The sequence below is a fragment of the Bufo gargarizans genome, chromosome 6, assembly GCF_014858855.1.
Source record: "Bufo gargarizans isolate SCDJY-AF-19 chromosome 6, ASM1485885v1, whole genome shotgun sequence".
Classification (NCBI taxonomy): Eukaryota; Metazoa; Chordata; class Amphibia; order Anura; family Bufonidae; genus Bufo; species Bufo gargarizans.
This window is the reverse complement of record NC_058085.1, coordinates 49831153-49852767: the sequence shown is the minus strand read 5'-3', so window position 1 is coordinate 49852767 and position 21615 is coordinate 49831153. Positions and strand designations below refer to the sequence as shown.

Sequence of the window (21615 nt, the reverse complement as noted above, 5' to 3'; positions counted from 1 at the left end):
TTTTACGCCTAAAAATAAGCGCTGCTAAATTTCTAACGTAAATATTCAGTGGCAGTATTGCTGTTTTTTCCATACCCCCCAAGAAATCAGTAAGTTACTTGTCCCACAAAAAACAAAGTTACAACTCTTGGAAGGCGAAGATGAAAAAAATCACTTGGTCATTAAGGCCCTAAAGCGGCTGGTCGCTAGGGGGTTAATATCAGGTTATTTGGGCAGACGGCCTAACGTGCAGGAAACTGTTCAATGCGTCCTAGTAATGGCCGGCCGGAGCATTGATCATATTTCCTTTGATTATCTCGCTGTGGCTGAGTCTGTTTATTTCAGTTGGGAAAGGGAAATCCAGCACGATCAATTTGCATCTACGCCTGCCTTTGAAGGAGTTGTCCAACCCTGCCAAAAATCTGTACAGCCAGCTTAAAGGGCCCCCGTAACACAGAGCATTGTTGGGAGATTGGACCATTTGGGGGGGAGAGAAGGATTGGGCGAATCAAATTTTAACGCCAGATCCTTTTGTTCTCCCACGAGATAAGCCGCCACCAGAGGTGTCTGTCATTGGCTATGAATGTTCAGCTGACCCAAGATTATATGCATATGGGGGAGAAGCTAGAGAGCTATTGAAGGTGCATGGGCCCCTTAAGAGGTCAGGTTAGAGGTGAACCGGTTTGGTAACTGTCATGAACTAATTATATTTTTGCAAATAATTGGGGCAATGTAGATCTTGGTTTTGCTGGTGTATAAGGGAAGGTCATGGACGGATTGAAACTTAAAGTGGCCCTGGAAAAAAATACTAAAAGTGACCCCGTTTTGTAGTCGGGTCCAAATTGATAGAAGGCTACGCCAGCACAAGTAGGCAGAGCCAGCAATACCATATTGTGGCACATTATACCACCCCAACAGAGCCAAATACCACAGTCCATCACAAAATACTGCTGCCAGCAGCACAAAATACATCCCCATAAAATGTCCACTGGTCGACCGTGAGGAGGGCATGTAGTTAAAAATTTAGCATATCCTCTGAGTTATTCAATAAAATGTATCTGTATATACAGCCACCTGCTGTTTGTACTTTTCTTTAGTTCTTGTCCACCTCGCTGAGGTGGTCGCACATGCTCAATTTAAATCTTCTGTTAGAAGCTGCAGCCTGAAAAAGGGCACGCCCCTGAGGTTCCAGCCTGAAGAGAATCTAACATAACAGTTGAAGCAATGAATGGGGAGATCTCTGGATCCATGTGAGGTACAGGGAGGGTTCTAGCTTTGTTAGAAAGAGATTGTCATGTACTATAAGTTGTCTGATTTTACATCAGTCATGGTATAATTCCTGCTCATTCCCGCTAGATCCACTTCTGGTTTTGGCTGAAAAACCTGCAGGAAAATCTGTTTCAAAACCTACTTCGAAAACCTCAGTGTGAAGCTGCCATAACAGTTTTTAGGCCGTTTGTCTCTCGGATTGAAATAAACCACGGTAATAAACAGCTTTTACAGAATCCCATTATGAGCTCGCTGCACACGCAGTATCTTTGGCTCGGGAACACCTGTCTTGAGCTGAATCATCCAGGAATTTAGAAGTACTAATGAACCAGCGGCGTATTCTGCCTTATCTACCTAATTGCAGAGAATTATTATCCAGATGATCTGGCAGCTGATCCCATGCGAGGGGGGCTGAGTGGGGAGATATCTATGGGGACAAGTGCCAGAATAGCAAAAGTGGAAAGGGTGTCGGGTCATTGAGCGAGGAGACGAGAATGTCATGTACCCTCTGCTTCCAGCACAAGCCCATATCTTGCAAGGAAATTCTGTTTCGGAAGCTTGGGCTGAGATTAGTACCGCTTATCAGGACGCCAGCTGTGCCAGTCCAGGACTGAGACAAAAGCCCATACTCCATTTTTGAGTAAGACCCTGCTACTGGGTCCAGGGTATAATCCAGAGTCCTTTGGAAGAGACTTTTGGAGACACAATGAAGGATAGTTTACTGAAGAATAACAATGCGTGTAATATATAAACTATGTACAACACCTTAAACCTAAAATCGGTGACTCCTAAAAGAACAACCATATAGTAGAGGTGGCCTAACAAATTCAGGACAAGGTGTTTTTGGAGAAGGTCTTTCGATCGTCTCTCTCTGCATTGGCCAAGAAGGTTGACTACTTGCTCTTTCCTTGGTAAGGCTACTTTCACATATGCGATTTTCCTTTTTGATTTTGAGATCCGGAAAAGGATCTCAAAACCGGAGGAAAACTATTTGGTTTTGTCCCCATTGATTCTCAAAGGAGACAAAACTAAGCAAACCGGAACGGAAGGCATCAGAATTCAGGTTCGTCGCTTCCAACTGCCGTTTGGTGTCCACTTTGCAAAACTAAACAAGTTGGATCTGGCATAAAAAACAATAGAAGTCAAGGGTACCAGATCCGTTTTTTTCCTGTCCCAAAAAAAAGGATCTGGTTCCCATTGACTTACAATAGTGCCAGATCCAGTTTGTTCACTTTCGATTTAATACAACCGCATCCGAACGGAACGGGCGCAGCCGGTTGTATTAAATCAAACTAAATCCTCTGCTGGATCTCAAAACCGGAAAGCAAATCGCATATGTTAAAGTATTTATTTGGTTGTGAGCTGAAGATGACGTTTTTGCTTTTTTTAATGTTGCTTTTTCCCCACAGTGCTATCACCAAAGACAACACGCTGGTGATCCTGTCCAGTGTAGCCCCCGATACTGGACGATACTATGTGCAGGCCGTCAATGACAAGAATGGCGACAACAAGACCAGTCAACCAATCACGTTGACGGTGGAAAGTAAGTAATGTTTTGGTCATGGTATAGACTAGAGTGGGTCCTGCTTTTTCACAGTGACACATGGCCGTATTCACCTTCTCTATAGTCAGTACACAACCCCCAAAGTAAGAAATACAAGCAAAGTCAATGAGTACATGCTGAAACTGTGAAGGCACCTCTTACCGCTTATGCATTAGCGCCTAGGAGCATCAGGTTACCCCCATGTATGCAAGGCTCCAGTGACCACAACATACCATATGTCTCTATCATTCTCTCCTTCAAGGTACGGGAAGGTGTGGGTTTTTGATAATTGTCCTGGCATTTGTAGGGTATGAAGGCGTGAAGAGTAGGAATTTTTGCCATGCCCTCTGCTCTCTTGCAGCCATGTTTAACTTGCTTCCCAATTTTTGACGGTTGACTTTTGGGAAGTCGAAAGGAGCGCCCTGCACAAAGGGCACCTGGCATCTCACCTTCTTTTATACTGTACCATTTACCCCTCAATGCACTTTGACATAGAATCCAGGTGCCACATTCATAAAGCAGCCCTCCACCTTGTGCCCAGTAGAATTTACAACTCCAACTGTACCTATGACACTGGTTGACCTGTTACATGTGCGCTTGGCAGCTGAAGGCATCTGTGTTGGTCCCATGTTCATATGTGCCCGCATTGCTGAGAAAAATTATGTTTTATTATATGCAAATGAACCACCAAGAGCAATGGGGGCATTGCCATTACACCTAGAGACTCTGCTCTCTCTGCAACTGCCGTGCCCTCTGCACTATAATTGACATGGCCAGGCGTTATGATGTTTTCTGAGCTGAGCCTCTAGGCATGCCTCCCAAGTGTCTCTTTTTGACCCAAATCCCTCTGTCCCTCTTTGATCCTTAAATGTCCCTCTTTTTGACCTGGGGGATTAATGCATAAATGTACATTAATATATTTGCTAAATTGCTGTATGGTTTCTTCCTGTATATTAAACCATAACGTCATTATTTGGTGCAATTTGGACCATAAAATATCTATAATCCGATGATTTATGTGCTAATATTTAAATAACCCACAGGCAGACTCTACGTGCGCCATATGGGTCTCCTGAGGGGGAGGGACGCTCAATAAAGCATGCCACCATCGCATTTATTAAAGATCTAACTGGAAGAACTCTGGTGTATTCTGGAGATGCTGCCACCAAACACACAGCACCTAATATTAGCCTGAAGCCGTCACTTTCAGCCAAACTCCCATTAAAGTTGGAGAACCTGTTTTATAACCGTGCGCCAGTTCCTGTTTTACTAACCCGTTAAAGAGATGAATTGAGGATCAGGGCCACAGGTTGACGTTGTGGCCGTATTCAGCGGAGGGATGGATGGTAGAGTCCACACTAATCTCCCTATCCCCGTCCTGCAGACTCAGCAGGCTACGAAAGCACACGCCCGGGATTTACTGCAAATGAAACATGCCCGCTGTCCAGACAGGCGCTCACCGCGCAGACCCCGTTGTCTCTTCTGCTGACAGCAGTGAAAGCGATGTTTTAAAGAAGCTACAAAAACACATTGTAGTCATAGCTTAGGTCGACGCAGTGGAAAGCAAGCTTAAAGTCTCATGCACACAACCAGATTTTGGATCCGAGTCCGATCTGCATTTCTGGCGTATCGCGCACGGACCCATTCATTCCTATGGGTCTGCAAACCAACTGGGACATCCGTGTGCCTTCTGCATCCTGCAAGTTGTAGAACATGTCCTGTCCTATTGTTGCCCTTTTTGCAACCAAGAACAGCCATTTTTATAAAAACGGAGCTGAGAAAAATGCGGATTGCAATCCGTGGTTTGCAGACCGCAAAACGTATACGGTCGCGTGCATGATGCCTTATTAGACCTAGGAGAATGACGGCGGAATTGATTTCAATTATTAATTAAGTTCGCTGGAGGTGAATCTCAAACCTGGCGAATAGACTTGCACATTGCATCCTAATGGACAGCGAATGGTTTCAGCTTACAGCATAATTTTGAATATGTGCTCCAGAGCTGCATTCAGAATTCTGCTGGTTTCCCGTTTACTCTCAGGTGGCGTGACCTCGCACCACCCTCCTGGATCAATGTCTGCTGTGATACATTATGGAAGATGCAGCGTTTCATGCCCAGTAGTTGCACAATATTACGGCTGCTGGAGGCAGTGTGCCAACGTGTCGTTGATGGATACCTAGTGCCAACCAGCAGAATTTAGAATGCAGCTATGGATATGAATAGTGTATGATGTTGTCTGCCAGGCTGTTATCCTACGTAAGTGGGAGGGTGCAAAAGAAACTCCTGCAAATATAGCGCACTCACTTGGCTTTGTGTCCATGTAGATGTTGGCGGGCCTGCGGACCCCATTGCTCCTACTATTGTCATCCCACCTCAGAACACCAGCGTTGTGACTGGCACCTCCGAAGTCACTATGGAGTGTGTAGCCAATGCCAGGTGAGTTACTGTGTGTTTTGCCTGATAAAAGTGTTGCTAACACTACTGCGGAGCGCTCACTAGGACACAGACTAGGACCTTAAGTGACTTAAAGCAAAACAATTACTTTATTTATGATTAATGATAATAAAATTATGGTTGACAATGGGAGTTATTATAATTATAAAACTACAGTAAGGGTGCACTCACACGACCGTAAGTGTTTTGCGGTCAGCAAATTGCGGATCCGCAAAACACGGTCAGCAATTTGCGGACTGCACATGGCCAGCACTATATAGAGAATGCCTAAGCTTGTCCGCGTTTGCGGACAAGAATAGGACATGCTCTATCTTTTTTGCGGGGCCACGGAACGGAATCAACGGATGCGGCCAGCACATTGAAATGAATGGGTCTGCACCCGTTCCACAAATTTGCGTAACGGATGCGGATTCATTTATACGGTCGTGTGAATGCAGCCTTATCTTGACTATCATGAGTACGTTTGAGTAAAGCATCAATACATCGCCAGATATTGTAGCATCACCCGTTGCCCATAGATTGGGGGATGCCAACAATCAGCACGAGGAAGAATCTGGGAACAGTGCAAGACGCGTCTGCCGCGTCTTCAACGAATCCCAAATTCCTTGTGGAAACCCCCCTAATTTTCTAAGCAAATATGATTTCTTAAACTCGGGATTGGGCATGTAAGTGCGTGATCATATTTACTTGATCATGCGCAGATAGAAAAGTCTTATTATGAGAAAAGTATTATTATGAAATAAGTCTTATTATGAGAAAAATCTTATTATGAGAAAAGTATTATTATGAAATAAGTCTTATTATGAGAAAAATCTTATTATGAACACTTCATGTGTTCATGCACAATAACTTGTTTTCCTGAGTGTGACGATGCCTGCGAATCTTCTTTGTTTTCCTGAACTCCAGTACCTTCAGTACTTTTCCACTTATATACACGGCTATACTAACTAAGGTTTTATGACTACTTAAGTGTCAATCACCATTATTCCACTCATTCTTATAAATTTGTATCACACTGTGTCACCCGTAGCACCCAAGGGAAGGTTAAATACTCTAAGCAAGGGTCATATTAGTTGGCGCGAGCAACACCAACTTTTTTACTGTTTGGTTTGACCATCTCTCCTCTTTCTCCAGGCCTCTTATCAAGTTGAACATTGCATGGAAGAAGGACGGGGTGCCCATCTCCATTGGAGTGAGCGAGTTTGGCCGTCGCCTGACTATCTTGAACCCATCACTGAGTGATGCTGGTTATTACTCTTGTGAAGCCACCTTACGTAGCAGCAGCGTCCCGGCCGTCACTGCTGGGGCGTACCTAACTGTACTAGGTAAGAAAAAAAACGAAGTTCCTCCTTGGGTAGATGAGGGGTAGATGGGAGACGCAGATACCCCCTCTTCTATGCACAGTGAAGACTGCTACTTCTAATACACAATAGAGCTACTGCCAAATGACAGTGGTTCAAGTAGTTCAATGTGCTCATTCCTACACCGGGCATGGACATTTGTGTTGCAGACTGTGTGAAACCCACAAACAACTGCTACTGTGTGGGGGCAGTAAGGGAAAAAATTACCACATGTGGGCATAGAGGGGGCATAATTACTGTGTGGGGATACAAAAAGGGCATAACTACAGTGTGGGGACAGTAAGGGAGCATCGATACTGTGTGGAGGGCACCAAGGTGGAATAATTATCATGTCATAAAGGGACATAACCACTGTGTGAGGGCACTAAGGGGGCATAACTACTGTGTGAGGGCACTAAGGGGGCATAACTGCTGTATGAGGGCACTAAGGGGGCATAACTACTGTGTGAGGGGACTAAGGAGGCATAACTACTGTGTGAGGGCACTAAGGGGCATAACTACAGTGTGGGGGCACTAAGGGGGCATAACTACTGTGTGAGGGCACTAAGGGGCATAACTACTGTGTGAGGGCACTAAGGAGGCATAACTACTGTGTGAGGGCACTAAGGGGCATAACTACTCTGTGGGGGCACTAAGGGGGCATAACTACTGTGTGAGGGCACTAAGGGGCATAACTAGTGTATGGGGACACTAGGAGGAATAGTTATCATATCATAAATGGACATAACTACTGTGTGAGGGCACTAAGGGGCATAACTACTGTGTGAGGGCACTAAGGAGGCATAACTACTGTGTGAGGGCACTAAGGGGCATAACTACTCTGTGGGGGCACTAAGGGGGCATAACTACTGTGTGAGGGCACTAAGGGGCATAACTAGTGTATGGGGACACTAGGAGGAATAGTTATCATATCATAAATGGACATAACTACTGTGTGAGGGCACTAAGGGGCATAACTACTGTGTGAGGGCACTAAGGAGGCATAACTACTGTGTGAGGGCACTAAGGGGCATAACTACTCTGTGGGGGCACTAAGGGGGCATAACTACTGTGTGAGGGCACTAAGGGGCATAACTAGTGTATGGGAACACTAGGAGGAATAGTTACCATATCATAAATGGACATAACTACTGTGTGAGGGCACTAAGGGGGCATAACTGCTGTGCGAAGGCAATAAGGGGGCATAACTGCTGTGTGAGGGCAATACGGGGACATAACTACTGTATGAGGGCACTAAGAGGCATAACTACTGTGTGAGGGCACTAGGAGGGATAATTTCCATGTGGTGGCATAAAGGGGAAATAACTACTGTGTGCGGTTACTAAGGGGGCATAACTATTGTGTGGGGGCCCTAAGGGGGCAATTACTACTGTGTGGGGTCACTAAGGAGGAATAATTAACATGTGGAGGGCACTAAGGGGTCCTAACTATTGTGTGAGGGTACTAAGGGGGCAATTGCTACTGTGTGGGGTCATGAAGGGGGAATAATTAACATGTGGGGGCACTAAGAGGGCATAACTATTGTGTGGGGGCCCTAAGGGGGCAATTACTAATGTGTGAGGTCACGAAGGGGGAATAATTAACATGTGGGAGCACTAAGATGGCATAACTACTGGGTGGGGGCACTAAGGGGGAATAATTACCTTGTGGGGGCATAAAGGGAGCATAGTGTCTAGGGCCAGTATGCAGACTGGGCAGAATTAGGTATGTATAGATAGGCATTGGGCGGAGTTATAGGCGTGGCTTAGTGTAAAAAATGGTTTTCTGAACCCGCCGACTTCACTTGGCCACCCCTTTACCAGTTTGGCCCGACCTAGACCATGGTGCCACTTTTTTTCCAGGGTCACTGGGCCAATCCACCCCTGGACATCCAGATGCCCCTCTCATTTCTGTAGGTAGAGGTGTTACCGCCGCTTATCCTATAATGATAGGAACAGACAGACACGTACTTCTAGCTGTGTTTCTACCGGCTGTCTCCTCTGCCGTCACTCAGGTTACAACCAGGGAATACAGTGTCCCATCCAATTAGGTGCACGTGACAGTACGCAGTACCGCCAATGACATACGGAGGTTTCTGGTGGCTTGTAATTGATTACAGCTCTGTAATTGAGATGCATTTCCAATTAGCAAATCCCAACTGCTTACACGTTTTGAAACATGATGCTTACTTAAAAAACTATACAAAATATATTCAGAAAAGGCAAAAAGGGAATATACAAGTAATTTAAAGCGCCTTTTTATTTTATTTCTCGTAATTTGTACTATATTTGCCGATAATTGGGTTAAATGATGACTTCTTCTCTTAGAACCCCCTCAGTTTGTAAAGGAGCCAGAGAGACACATCACAGCCGAGATGGAAAAGGTGATTGACATCCCGTGCCAGGCTAAAGGTGAGCGCGACTAGGAGGAAAACTGTAGACTTGCTGCCCGCTTCACCCACAGATGAGGTCACCCTTTATATAGTGAGATTAAAGGGGGTTTCCAAGTTTTTTATTACTGATGACTAGAGTTGAGCGAACACCTGGATGTTCGGGTTCGAGAAGTTCGGCCGAACATCCCGGAAATGTTCGGGTTCGGGATCCGAACCCGATCCGAACTTCGTCCCGAACCCGAACCCCATTGAAGTCAATGGGGACCCGAACTTTTCGGCACTAAAACGGCTGTAAAACAGCCCAGGAAAGGGCTAGAGGGCTGCAAAAGGCAGCAACATGTAGGTAAATCCCCTGCAAACAAATGTGGATAGGGAAATGAATTAAAATAAAAATTAAATAAATAAAAATTAACCAAAATCAATTGGAGAGAGGTTCCATAGCAGAGAATCTGGCTTCCCGTCACCCACCACTGGAACAGTCCATTCTCAGATATTTAGGCCCCGGCACCCAGGCAGAGGAGAGGGGTCCCGTAACAGACAATCTGGCTTCATGTCAGCAGAGAATCAGTCTTCATGTCATAGCAGAGAATCAGGCTTCACGTCAGCCACCACTGCAACAGTCCATTGTCATAAATTTAGGCCCAGCACCCAGGCAGAGGAGAGAGGTCCCGTAACAGAGGATCTGGCTTCATGTCAGCAGAGAATCAGTCTGCATGTCATAGCAGAGAATGAGGCTTCACGTCACCCACCACTGCAACAGTCCATTGGCATATATTTAGGCCTAGCACACAGGCAGAGCAGAGAGGTCCCGTAACAGACAATCTGGCTTCATGTCAGCAGAGAATCAGTCTGCATGTCATAGCAGAGAATGAGGCTTCACGTCACCCACCACTGCAACAGTCCATTGGCATATATTTAGGCCTAGCACACAGGCAGAGCAGAGAGGTCCCGTAACAGACAATCTGGCTTCATGTCAGCAGAGAATCAGTCTGCATGTCATAGCAGAGAATGAGGCTTCACGTCACCCACCACTGCAACAGTCCATTGGCATATATTTAGGCCTAGCACACAGGCAGAGCAGAGAGGTCCCGTAACAGACAATCTGGCTTCATGTCAGCAGAGAATCAGTCTGCATGTCATAGCAGAGAATGAGGCTTCACGTCACCCACCACTGCAACAGTCCATTTTCATAAATTTAGGCCCAGCACCCAGGCAGAGGAGAGAGGTCCCGTAACAGAGGATCTGGCTTCATGTCAGCAGAGAATCAGTCTGCATGTCATAGCAGAGAATCAGGCTTCACGTCAGCCACCACTGCAACAGTCCATTGTCATAAATTTAGGCCCAGCACCCAGGCAGAGGAGAGAGGTCCCGTAACAGAGAATCTGGCTTCATGTCAGCAGAGAATTAGTCTGCATGTCATAGCAGAGAATGAGGCTTCACGTCAGCCACCACTGCAACAGTCCATTGGCATATATTTAGGCCTAGCACACAGGCAGAGGAGAGGTTCATTCAACTTTGGGTAGCCTCGCAATATAATGGTAAAATGAAAATAAAAATAGGATTGAATGAGGAAGTGCCCTGGAGTCCAATAATATATGGTTATGGGGAGGTAGTTAATGTCTAATCTGGACAAGGGACGGACAGGTCCTGTGGGATCCATGCCTGGTTCATTTTTATGAACGTCAGCTTGTCCACATTGGCTGTAGACAGGCGGCTGCGTTTGTCTGTAATGACGCCCCCTGCCGTGCTGAATACACGTTCAGACAAAACGCTGGCTGCCGGGCAGGCCAGCACCTCCAAGGCATAAAAGGCTAGCTCTGGCCACGTGGACAATTTAGAGACCCAGAAGTTGAATGGGGCCGAACCATCAGTCAGTACGTGGAGGGGTGTGCACACGTACTGTTCCACCATGTTAGTGAAATGTTGCCTCCTGCTAACACGTTGCGTATCAGGTGGTGGTGCAGTTAGCTGTGGCGTGTTGACAAAAGTTTTCCACATCTCTGCCATGCTAACCCTGCCCTCAGAGGAGCTGGCCGTGACACAGCTGCCTTGGCGACCTCTTGCTCCTCCTCTGCCTTGGCCTTGGGCTTCCACTTGTTCCCCTGTGACATTTGGGAATGCTCTCAGTAGCGCGTCTACCAACGTGCGCTTGTACTCGCGCATCTTCCTATCACGCTCCAGTGCAGGAAGTAAGGTGGGCACATTGTCTTTGTAGCGTGGATCCAGCAGGGTGGCAACCCAGTAGTCCGCACAGGTTAAAATGTGGGCAACTCTGCTGTCGTTGCGCAGGCACTGCAGCATGTAGTCGCTCATGTGTGCCAGGCTGCCCAGGGGTAAGGACAAGCTGTCCTCTGTGGGAGGCGTATCGTCATCGTCCTGCCTTTCCCCCCAGCCACGCACCAGTGATGGACCCGAGCTGCGTTGGGTGCCACCCCGCTGTGACCATGCTTCATCCTCATCCTCCTCCACCTCCTCCTCATCCTCGTCCTCCTCGTCCTCCAGTAGTGGGCCCTGGCTGGCCACATTTGTACCTGGCCTCTGCTGTTGCCAAAAACCTCCCTCTGAGTCACTTCGAAGAGACTGGCCTGAAAGTGCTAAAAATGACCCCTCTTCCTCCTCCTCCTCCTCCTCCTCCTGGGCCACCTCCTCTTCCATCATCGCCCTAAGTGTTTTCTCAAGGAGACATAGAAGTGGTATTGTAACGCTGATAACGGTGTCATCGCCACTGGCCATGTTGGTGGAGTACTCGAAACAGCGCAACAGGGCACACAGGTCTCGCATGGAGGCCCAGTCATTGGTGGTGAAGTGGTGCTGTTCTGTAGTGCGACTGACCCGTGCGTGCTGCAGCTGAAACTCCACTATGGCCTGCTGCTGCTCGCACAGTCTGTCCAGCATGTGCAAGGTGGAGTTCCACCTGGTGGGCACGTCGCATATGAGGCGGTGAGCGGGAAGGCCGAAGTTACGCTGTAGCGCAGACAGGCGAGCAGCAGCAGGATGTGAACGCCGGAAGCGCGAACAGACGGCCCGCACTTTATGCAGCAGCTCTGACATGTCAGGGTAGTTGTGAATGAACTTCTGCACCACCAAATTCAGCACATGCGCCAAGCAAGGGATGTGCGTCAAATTGGCTAGTCCCAGAGCTGCAACGAGATTTCGCCCATTATCACACACCACCAGGCCGGGCTTGAGGCTCACCGGCAGCAACCACTCGTCGGTCTGTTGTTCAATACCCCGCCACAACTCCTGTGCGGTGTGGGGCCTGTCCCCCAAACATATGAGTTTCAGAATGGCCTGCTGACGTTTACCCCGGGCTGTGCTGAAGTTGGTGGTGAAGGTGTGTGGCTGACTGGATGAGCAGGTGGAAGAAGAGGAGGAGGAAGCCGAGAAGGAGGAGGTGGCAACAGGAGGCAAAGAATGTTGCCCTGCGATCCTTGGCGGCGGAAGGACGTGCGCCAAACAGCTCTCCGCCTGGGGCCCAGCTGCCACTACATTTACCCAGTGTGCAGTTAGGGAGATATAGCGTCCCTGGCCGTGCTTACTGGTCCACGTATCTGTGGTTAGGTGGACCTTGCTACAGATGGCGTTGCGCAGTGCACACTTGATTTTATCGGATACTTGGTTGTGCAGGGAAGGCACGGCTCTCTTGGAGAAGTAGTGCCGGCTGGGAACAACATACTGTGGGACAGCAAGCGACATGAGCTGTTTGAAGCTGTCTGTGTCCACCAGCCTAAATGACAGCATTTCATAGGCCAGTAGTTTAGAAATGCTGGCATTCAGGGCCAGGGATCGAGGGTGGCTAGGTGGGAATTTACGCTTTCTATCAAATGTTTGTGAGATGGAGAGCTGAACGCTGGCGTGTGACATGGTTGAGACGCTTGGTGACGGAGGTGGTGGTGGTGGTGTTGGTGGTACATCCCCTGTTTGCTGGGCGGCAGGTGCCAACGTTCCTCCAGAGGCGGAGGAAGAGGCCGAGGCGGCAGCAGCAGAATAGGCCGAGGCGGCAGCAGCAGAAGAGGTAGCAGGGGGAGCCTGAGTGACTTCCTTGGTTTTAAGGTGTTTACTCCACTGCAGTTCATGCTTTGCATGCAGGTGCCTGGTCATGCAGGTTGTGCTCAGGTTCAGAACGTTAATGCCTCGCTTCAGGCTCTGATGGCACAGCGTGCAAACCACTCGGGTCTTGTCGTCAGCACATTGTTTGAAGAAGTGCCATGCCAGGGAACTCCTTGAAGCTGCCTTTGGGGTGCTCGGTCCCAGATGGCGGCGGTCAGTAGCAGGCGGAGTCTCTTGGCGGCGGGTGTTCTGCTTTTGCCCACTGCTCCCTCTTTTGCTACGCTGTTGGCTCGGTCTCACCACTGCCTCTTCCTCCGAACTGTGAAAGTCAGTGGCACGACCTTCATTCCATGTGGGGTCTAGGACCTCATCGTCCCCTGCATCGTCTTCCACCCAGTCTTGATCCCTGACCTCCTGTTCAGTCTGCACACTGCAGAAAGACGCAGCAGTTGGCACCTGTGTTTCGTCATCATCAGAGACATGCTGAGGTGGTATTCCCATGTCCTCATCATCAGGAAACATAAGTGGTTGTGCGTCAGTGCATTCTATGTCTTTCACCGCTGGGGAAGGGCTAGGTGGATGCCCTTGGGAAACCCTGCCAGCGGAGTCTTCAAACAGCATAAGAGACTGCTGCATAACTTGAGGCTGAGACAGTTTCCCTGGTATGCATGGGGGTGATGTGACAGACTGATGGGGTTGGTTTTCAGGCGCCATCTGTGCGCTTTCTGCAGAAGACTGGGTGGGAGATAATGTGAACGTGCTGGATCCACTGTCGGCCACCCAATTGACTAATGCCTGTACCTGCTCAGGCCTTACCATCCTTAGAACGGCATTGGGCCCCACCATATATCGCTGTAAATTCTGGCGGCTACTGGGACCTGAGGTAGTTGGTACACTAGGACGTGTGGATGTGGCAGAACGGCCACGTCCTCTCCCAGCACCAGAGGGTCCACTAACACCACCACGACCATGTCCACGTCCGCGTCCCTTACTAGATGTTTTTCTCATTGTTATGGTTCACCACAACAACAAATATATTATTTGGCCCAATGTATTGTATTCAAATTCAGCGGAATATAAATTTGAGGCCTAGTATTTAGGCGCTGGGTGACCGGTATGGATTTAGTGACAGAATTAGACTTGGAAATGCACAGAAGCGTGTGTGTGAAGTTATTCTGAATGACCCTATGTGCACCTTGAATATTATATACCCTTTTAGGGATAGATTTCAAATAGCTCTGATATAGCAGGAACCACTAAATTATGAAATTGCTAAATTGGGAATTGTACTTCAACCCAGAACAAAAAATGTGCTTTGACGGACACTAAATAACTTTCCCAGCCACAACAGGACAGCGGTAACGAGAGATTTAGCGGGATATAAATTTGAGGCCTAGTATTTAGGCGCTGGGTGACCGGTATGGATTTAGTGACAGAATTAGACTTGGAAATGCACAGAAGCGTGTGTGTGAAGTTATTCTGAATGACCCTATGTGCACCTTGAATATTATATACCCTTTTAGGGATAGATTTCAAATAGCTCTGATATAGCAGGAACCACTAAATTATGAAATTGCTAAATTGGGAATTGTACTTCAACCCAGAACAAAAAATGTGCTTTGACGGACACTAAATAACTTTCCCAGCCACAACAGGACAGCGGTAACGAGAGATTTAGCGGGATATAAATTTGAGGCCTAGTATTTAGGCGCTGGGTGACCGGTATGGATTTAGTGACAGAATTAGACTGGGATATGGCCAAAAAATAACCACACTATTGCTGGTTAAATGCACTTGGTGACGGGCGCAGCTTGCCCCTGATGTAGTATATGGCCAAAAAATGAACAGACTATTGCTGGTTAAATGCACTTGGTGTCACAGCTTGACCAACCACACTACTGAGGGTTAAATGCACTTGGTGACGGGCGCAGCTTGCCCCTGATGTAGTATATGGCCAAAAAATGAACAGACTATTGCTGGTTAAATGCACTTGGTGTGACAGCTTCACCCTGATGTAGGCTTTAGCCAAAAAACAACCACACCATTGAGGGTTAAATGCACTTGGTGACAGGCGCAGCTTGCCCCTGATTTAGTATATGGCCAAAAAATGAACAGACTATTGCTGGTTAAATGCACTTGGTGTGACAGCTTCACCCTGATGTAGGCTTTAGCCAAAAAACAACCACACCATTGAGGGTTAAATGCACTTGGTGACAGGCGCAGCTTGCCCCTGATTTAGTATATGGCCAAAAAATGAACAGACTATTGCTGGTTAAATGCACTTGGTGTGACAGCTTCACCCTGATGTAGGCTTTAGCCAAAAAACAACCACACCATTGAGGGTTAAATGCACTTGGTCGCAGCTTGGATGCACTTGGTCGCAGCACCGCACAAGACACAAAATGGCCGCCGATCACCCCATAAAAAAGTGACTGACAAACGGTCTGGGCAGCCTAAAAACAGTGAGTGAGCATTTGAGTATCAGCAGCTCAATGATGCACAGCTGCAGATCGATCGATTAATCAAGTGAAGTCCTTTGGAGGAGTTAATCTGCCTAATCTCGCCCTACTGTCGCATCCGCAACCTCTCCCTACGCTAATCAGAGCAGAGTGACGGGCGGCGCTATGTGACTCCAGCTTAAATAGAGGCTGGGTCACATGGTGCTCTGGCCAATCACAGCCATGCCAATAGTAGGCATGGCTGTGACGGCCTCTTGGGGCAAGTAGTATGACGCTTGTTGATTGGCTGCTTTGCAGCCTTTCAAAAAGCGCCAAGAAAGCGTCACAAAAGCGCCAAGAAAGCGACGAACACCGAACCCGAACCCGGACTTTTACGAAAATGTCCGGGTTCGGGTCCGTGTCACGGACACCCCAAAATTCGGTACGAACCCGAACTATACAGTTCGAGTTCGCTCATCCCTACTGATGACCTATCCAGAGAATAGGTCATCATTAAATTTTAAAAAACCTGGGACAACCCCTTTAATTAAACATGTAGGGGTCATACCCCTGAGTCATATGTCTACAGGATAGGGTTGCAAAATTTGGTAGAAAAGCTAGTATCTAGATATCTGAATCTAGACAAACAATTATTTTGCTTTGGTTTTCTTGTGCTATGTCATCCTTAAAGGGGTTATCCGAGTTCTATAATGCCCCCCACACGGGGTTGCGCCTAGCCTTTCTGCTGTCTGAGGCGACAACTGAAACGCCCGGCTCAGGCAGCACGATAATGATGACATCGGCCTCTGATAGGCTACAGGAATTAGGACTAAAGCCTATTAGAGGAAACTGTGGGCCAGGGAGACATAACTGCCGTCGCAGCATTCAGCTGAATTGCTGTCCTGAGTAAATATGTAGAGATGAGCGTTTCCACAATAAAAAGTGCTCATTGCCCATGGCCCTTCCGCTACCCACCCCTTGCCCCTACCCGGTGCTGCCTGAGGCAATCGCCTCACCTGGCCTCATTGGTGGTGCAGCCCTGCTCCCGCCATATGCCCGGGCCCCTCACAGAGATCGCACTTACCTCGCTCCCTGGCATTTGCATCGCTACCAGCCGTGCAGGTATGAGAAGCGATGCGGGTGCCGGGGAGTGTGGTAAGTACAATCTCTCTGAGGGGCCCGGGCATATGAGGGGGTGGGCATTATAGAACTTGGATGACCCCTTTAAGTGTGCCTAGATGCATACTATGAGGGTATATATCACTTTTTGTAAAGACACGTCACAATCCTATTGGCTCATTTGTATTTTTAAGCTGTAAGGGTGACACCCAGGCCTTTGCTTAATAAAAGGAACTTTCTGCCATTTGGGACAGAGACAGGGTTGGCAACCATCCAGAAATTTCTGGACAGTCCGTAAAAATAGATGTTTTTTCTTTTCTGTGTCCGTGAAAAAAAAAATTTGTGTCCATGATTTTTTTTGAGGCTAGTAGTACTTGAAAAGATCATTTTGGTGGTAATTATCATGATTTTGCTGCTCACGGTAAATGCTGGCAATGAGTTCTTATCAGTATATTGCGCTATAGACATGGATCACTTAGAATCTTTATCATTTATTATGGTTTTCAAATTTGTCCGTAAAAATTGTTGGCTGTCCGTGATTTTGGGATAAGTTGTCCAGAAAAATGAAAAATTTTGGTGAGCAACCCTGGTCAGAAGAATAAGACTAAGTCATGTCTTCTCATTCTTTTGCACCTTAACCGAATTTTAAGATTGGGAGCAGACGACATGTTTAGGTCCCTTGTTTAGGTATCGTACAAAAATTCCACTATGACACCCTCTAATAAAAAATAAATTGTCCGAAGCCGATGAAAGCATTTTTACACCATAATAAAGAAATGCTCGGGATACAACATAAGCAGAACGTCAGCCCTACTACAATTTTTTGCCACCCGAGGCAGTGGCCTTGATGAGTGGCTCATATCCAGGACTGCAAAGTTCATTACCGTATGCCCTCTCCGCTCGCCGCTAAAGTTCTGGCGCTGGTAATATATGCTCACTTGTCAGTAATAATCACTTGTGCTGCAATTAGGCTCGTGCTGTATATATAATTACTACCAGAAAAGGGCACTGTAGCCCCGAAGCATTTGGAAAAATAAATGACTGTAACATTGAAAGGATCCGGAGATGATTTAATATGCTCTGTTATGTTAAGTACCCAGGAGACGCCACTTCTCCGATAGTGTGTGGATTTTTACTGTCTACTGGCTTTTCTTTTTTCCCTTTCTCACTTACTTTCCACTTCTTGCAGTTTTATAATTACTCTTCACTCTAAGTCATTTTTTGATTACTTTCTTCTATTCTTCTTGCCCACCAAAGGAGTCCCCCAGCCATCTATTTCCTGGTACAAGGATGCTGCTCTGATTGACGGAAGGAGGGACACCAGGTTTCGTATCGTAAGCGCGGGAAGCTTACGAATCAGCGGGCTGATGCCTGAGGACACAGGAATGTTTCAGTGCTTTGCCCGAAACAGCGCGGGGGAAGTACAGACCTCTACTTACCTGGCTGTAACTAGTAAGTACCCAAGAATACAAAAATATTAAAAAATTGCATACACTGTCCATAATTAAAAATCCTGGTTTAGGGTCCATTCACACGTCCGTTGTTTCTTTCCTGATCTGTTCCGTTTTTTGCGGAACAGATCTGGACCAGATCTGGACCCATTCATTTTCAATGGGTCCTGAAAAAAAATCAGACATTTTTTTCAGGACCCATTGAAAATGAATGGGTCCAGATCTGGTCCAGATCTGTTCCGCAAAAAACGGAACAGATCAGGAAAGAAACAACGGACGTGTGATTGGACCCTTAACAACACTAATTTAAAGGTGTTTTCCAAGAGTTTTTATTACTGATGACCTGTCCTCTGGATAGGTTCATCAGTATATGATCAGTGGGAGTCCGACACATGCAAAAACGACGCAGGAGTCAGACTAGCTAATACTGTGCAAGCACCAGCCCTTTTCTTGTGGATCCGTTTCAATTTTGTAACTAGAACTTTTGTCTGTGTTAAAGGTATCGCTCCCAACATCACAAAGGGTCCCCTGGACAGTACGGTGATAGATGGCACCGCCCTGGTACTGCCGTGTGAGACCTCTGGAGCTCCCCGGCCTGCGATTACATGGCAGAAAGGTATAGTTTTAAAGACTTCGGGGGACAATTTTCACTTGGTTGTTTTTGTGTCAGCTTTACGTATGGCTTTGCTTGGTGTGCCTGCACCAAATTAATTTGGCGTGAGTGTAATGTGGTTTACCTTAAAGGGCTTATCCCATGTTTAATGTAAAAAAAAGAAAAGAAAATAGGACATGACAAAGCCAGAACCAGCCCTGTACCTCACATGGATCCAGAGATCTCCACCCAAAAATTGCAAGACCCCTTTTTGCAACTTTTAAAATGGCTGTTCAACAATATTTTGCCGCCTGGGCGTTTTCGCGGTGTGCTCTGTGGCAACGGAACAGCAGGGAAGTGACGGGGGGCAGCAAATTTACTAACATTTATGACTGGATGTTGGCAAAAGAACTAATCCAGCCAGGGGTTGGAGTGATTTTTTACTGCCGGCGCACGAACTGCCGGGGGCTCGTCTAGTTTATAAGTCACATGCCTTATCATAAATTAGGCGAATCCTCTGGCAGCTTGCGGAAAAAAGGCGGTCTTTGTAAATGACCCCCACTGACCGCGTGTAAGCGGCCTTAGAGCCATACTGCCCAACTAACGCAGCAAGACTGAAGTAACAAAACGAATTTCTCCAAGAAAAAGTTCTGCTGCTTCCAACTTTTTTTCCGGCAGATTATTGTCTAGTTGCCAGTACGTACTGAGTTATATAATGGTAGTTATATTACTGTACGGCAGAAAGTGAAGATGCGTATGCGTGGGTGCGAGACGAGTTTGTTGCTTTGTCTTTGATGCCAAAAAAACATCATTCTGATAAAGCTTTTAGGGGCTGCAAACAATCTGTCCATCAGCAAGGCTGCAAGCTCGATAAAGAATTCCTCATCTATGAGATCCTTCTGCAAATAAAGTCTTCCCAAATAATTCACCAGTCTCCCGGCTCTGGATACGTAAAGCCTCCTCACATCCCCTATCTGACTACAGCTACATGGAGTGATATTTGCAGGCTCCCTCCTCGCTATACAATGAGATGCAGAGTTCCTCGGCTCTAGTCTGTGCGCTCGTGTTAGTTATACAGAGAGCTCTCTCATCTCTAGCCTGTGCATGAATGATAAGCTGATCCTCAGTTCCCAGCCTGTGTATAAATCATAGGCAGAGCCTCTCATCTCCAAACGACTGGCAGTCCTCTGTTCCTGGAATAAAACTGGCACGAGACAGGTTAATAAAGCAGAACTGCCTTATAAAATACGACAGAGCTATATTCTTCAATGCACAGTTTGTGCTCGGCCCTGAAGAAGATATATACCCAGTCACAGCCACCACCAACCAGAGTGCCTAATCGTTCCACTCTTACGAGCAGCCATCGGGCTTGGAGAAATGTGCACGTGAACGGGAGCAGGCGAGACGAAGGGTTAAACCTTTCTATACGTCTATGCAGTTTATGACCTGCAGGCGTTTCTTTAATGGAAGCCATGGAAACTGGAGGATCGTTAGATTTTTCAATTTAGACAAAATGTAACCCTTCAATGGTTTCTTCAAAAACCACAAGGAGATGGGGGGCTGCAGGAAAATGTTGATTTCCACCCCTTTTCAGACCATAGAAATAACTTTTACTGAACTATATTAAGGTAAGGCTAAAGTATGAAGGTCACTCAACCAAAAAGTAGGGAGCCTTTGCGGTTGTGAAGAGGTCTAGACTAAGGTTAGCGCCCTTAATCGTGGCATACCTCCCAACTTTTGGATATCAAACATCCTCTTACCTGCACTACAAAAAATGTTCACAATTTTTTCTTACTTTCCTCAACGTATCAAAGGGAAAGCCACTTATGCTCGAAAATGTTTTGCCTGATACCCCCCCAAAAAAGTCTCAGCCATGAGCTTACCTTGAACACAGACTCGTAAGACCTCCAGACTCTGAATAGAGCTTCACTTGTTCAGATTTATGGCATTGTTTTTGTTCTCTGATCGACCAGTTACTACTAGTTACTCTTGGGAGGTCAACCATTGATGATGTAAACTTGACCACTTCCTCTCCTGTGCACAATACTAATAAGGTTGAAGGGCATGTAGCTAAAGGTTTGGGATTGGCAAGAGTTGGGAGTTAGGGATTCCATCCAGCCCCAGTTTTTATATATATATATATATATATATATATATATATATATAATCTTAAAATGCACCAAGAAGGACAAGCCACATGAAACCTCATCAAGAAGGACAAGCCACATGAAACCTCAAAAATCAGATCAAGTTGTGTGTAATGCCTCCTGTTCGTCTACACCACTTGTAAACTGAGAGGGACAGAATCCTTGAATTGAGAGACCTTGGTTTATCACTCCGGCAGATCGCTACACACCTAGGCCGAGATGTCAACACTGTTCAACTTTGAGTGTCCCGTTGGTTAGGAGAACAAGGACGGATCGTCTGATTAGAAGAATGGCATGTAGTGATCCATTCTGTACTGCAAGTGAAAGTTGACGTCACATCCCAAGCCCTGGATGACAAACAGTGTCTACACAAACCATCAGAAAGCGTTTGCACGACATTGGGCTGTGAGCCAGACATCCAGCTACACGTGTGCCATTGGCTTTACGCCACGTCTTTCAAAGCCTATCATGGTGCACAGCAAGATGGTAATAGAGGCTAGGTCTATCTTCCTCAGTCATGTGTTCGAGAAAATAGCCTGGAGACTACGTGGGCAATTCCATGAAGAGGCCTTCACAAGAGAAAGTCACTCAGGTCCTACTCCAGGGAGTATGGTGTGGAGTGGCATAGTCAACGGTAGCCGGGCCCCTCTTGTCTTCATTTCAAGTGCACAAAAAGTTTGGCATTACATTGATTTGGTCGTGGTTCCAGTGGTATGGCTGTTTAACCCAACTGTCCAAGGAGCCACTTTTCAACAGGACAATGCTCATACTACTGTGAGCAGCCTACATGGCTTAAACGTGCAACCATGGCCTTATCTCCCATCAAGCACATCTGCGACA

The 21615-nt window shown here is 46.8% G+C and overlaps 1 protein-coding gene across 2 annotated transcripts in view; it reads left to right on the top strand.

Moving 5' to 3' along the window:
* The window catches only part of SDK2 (sidekick cell adhesion molecule 2), a 601666-nt gene that overhangs the window by 477381 nt on the left and 102670 nt on the right, over window positions 1-21615 (top strand). For both annotated transcript variants that reach the window (XM_044299247.1, XM_044299246.1), the window contains exons 5-10: window positions 2658-2791; window positions 5117-5228; window positions 6381-6571; window positions 8914-8997; window positions 17843-18037; window positions 18536-18652. In XM_044299247.1, the coding sequence (XP_044155182.1) occupies window positions 2658-2791; window positions 5117-5228; window positions 6381-6571; window positions 8914-8997; window positions 17843-18037; window positions 18536-18652 (833 nt within the window). The remainder of the gene's footprint in view (window positions 1-2657; window positions 2792-5116; window positions 5229-6380; window positions 6572-8913; window positions 8998-17842; window positions 18038-18535; window positions 18653-21615) is intronic.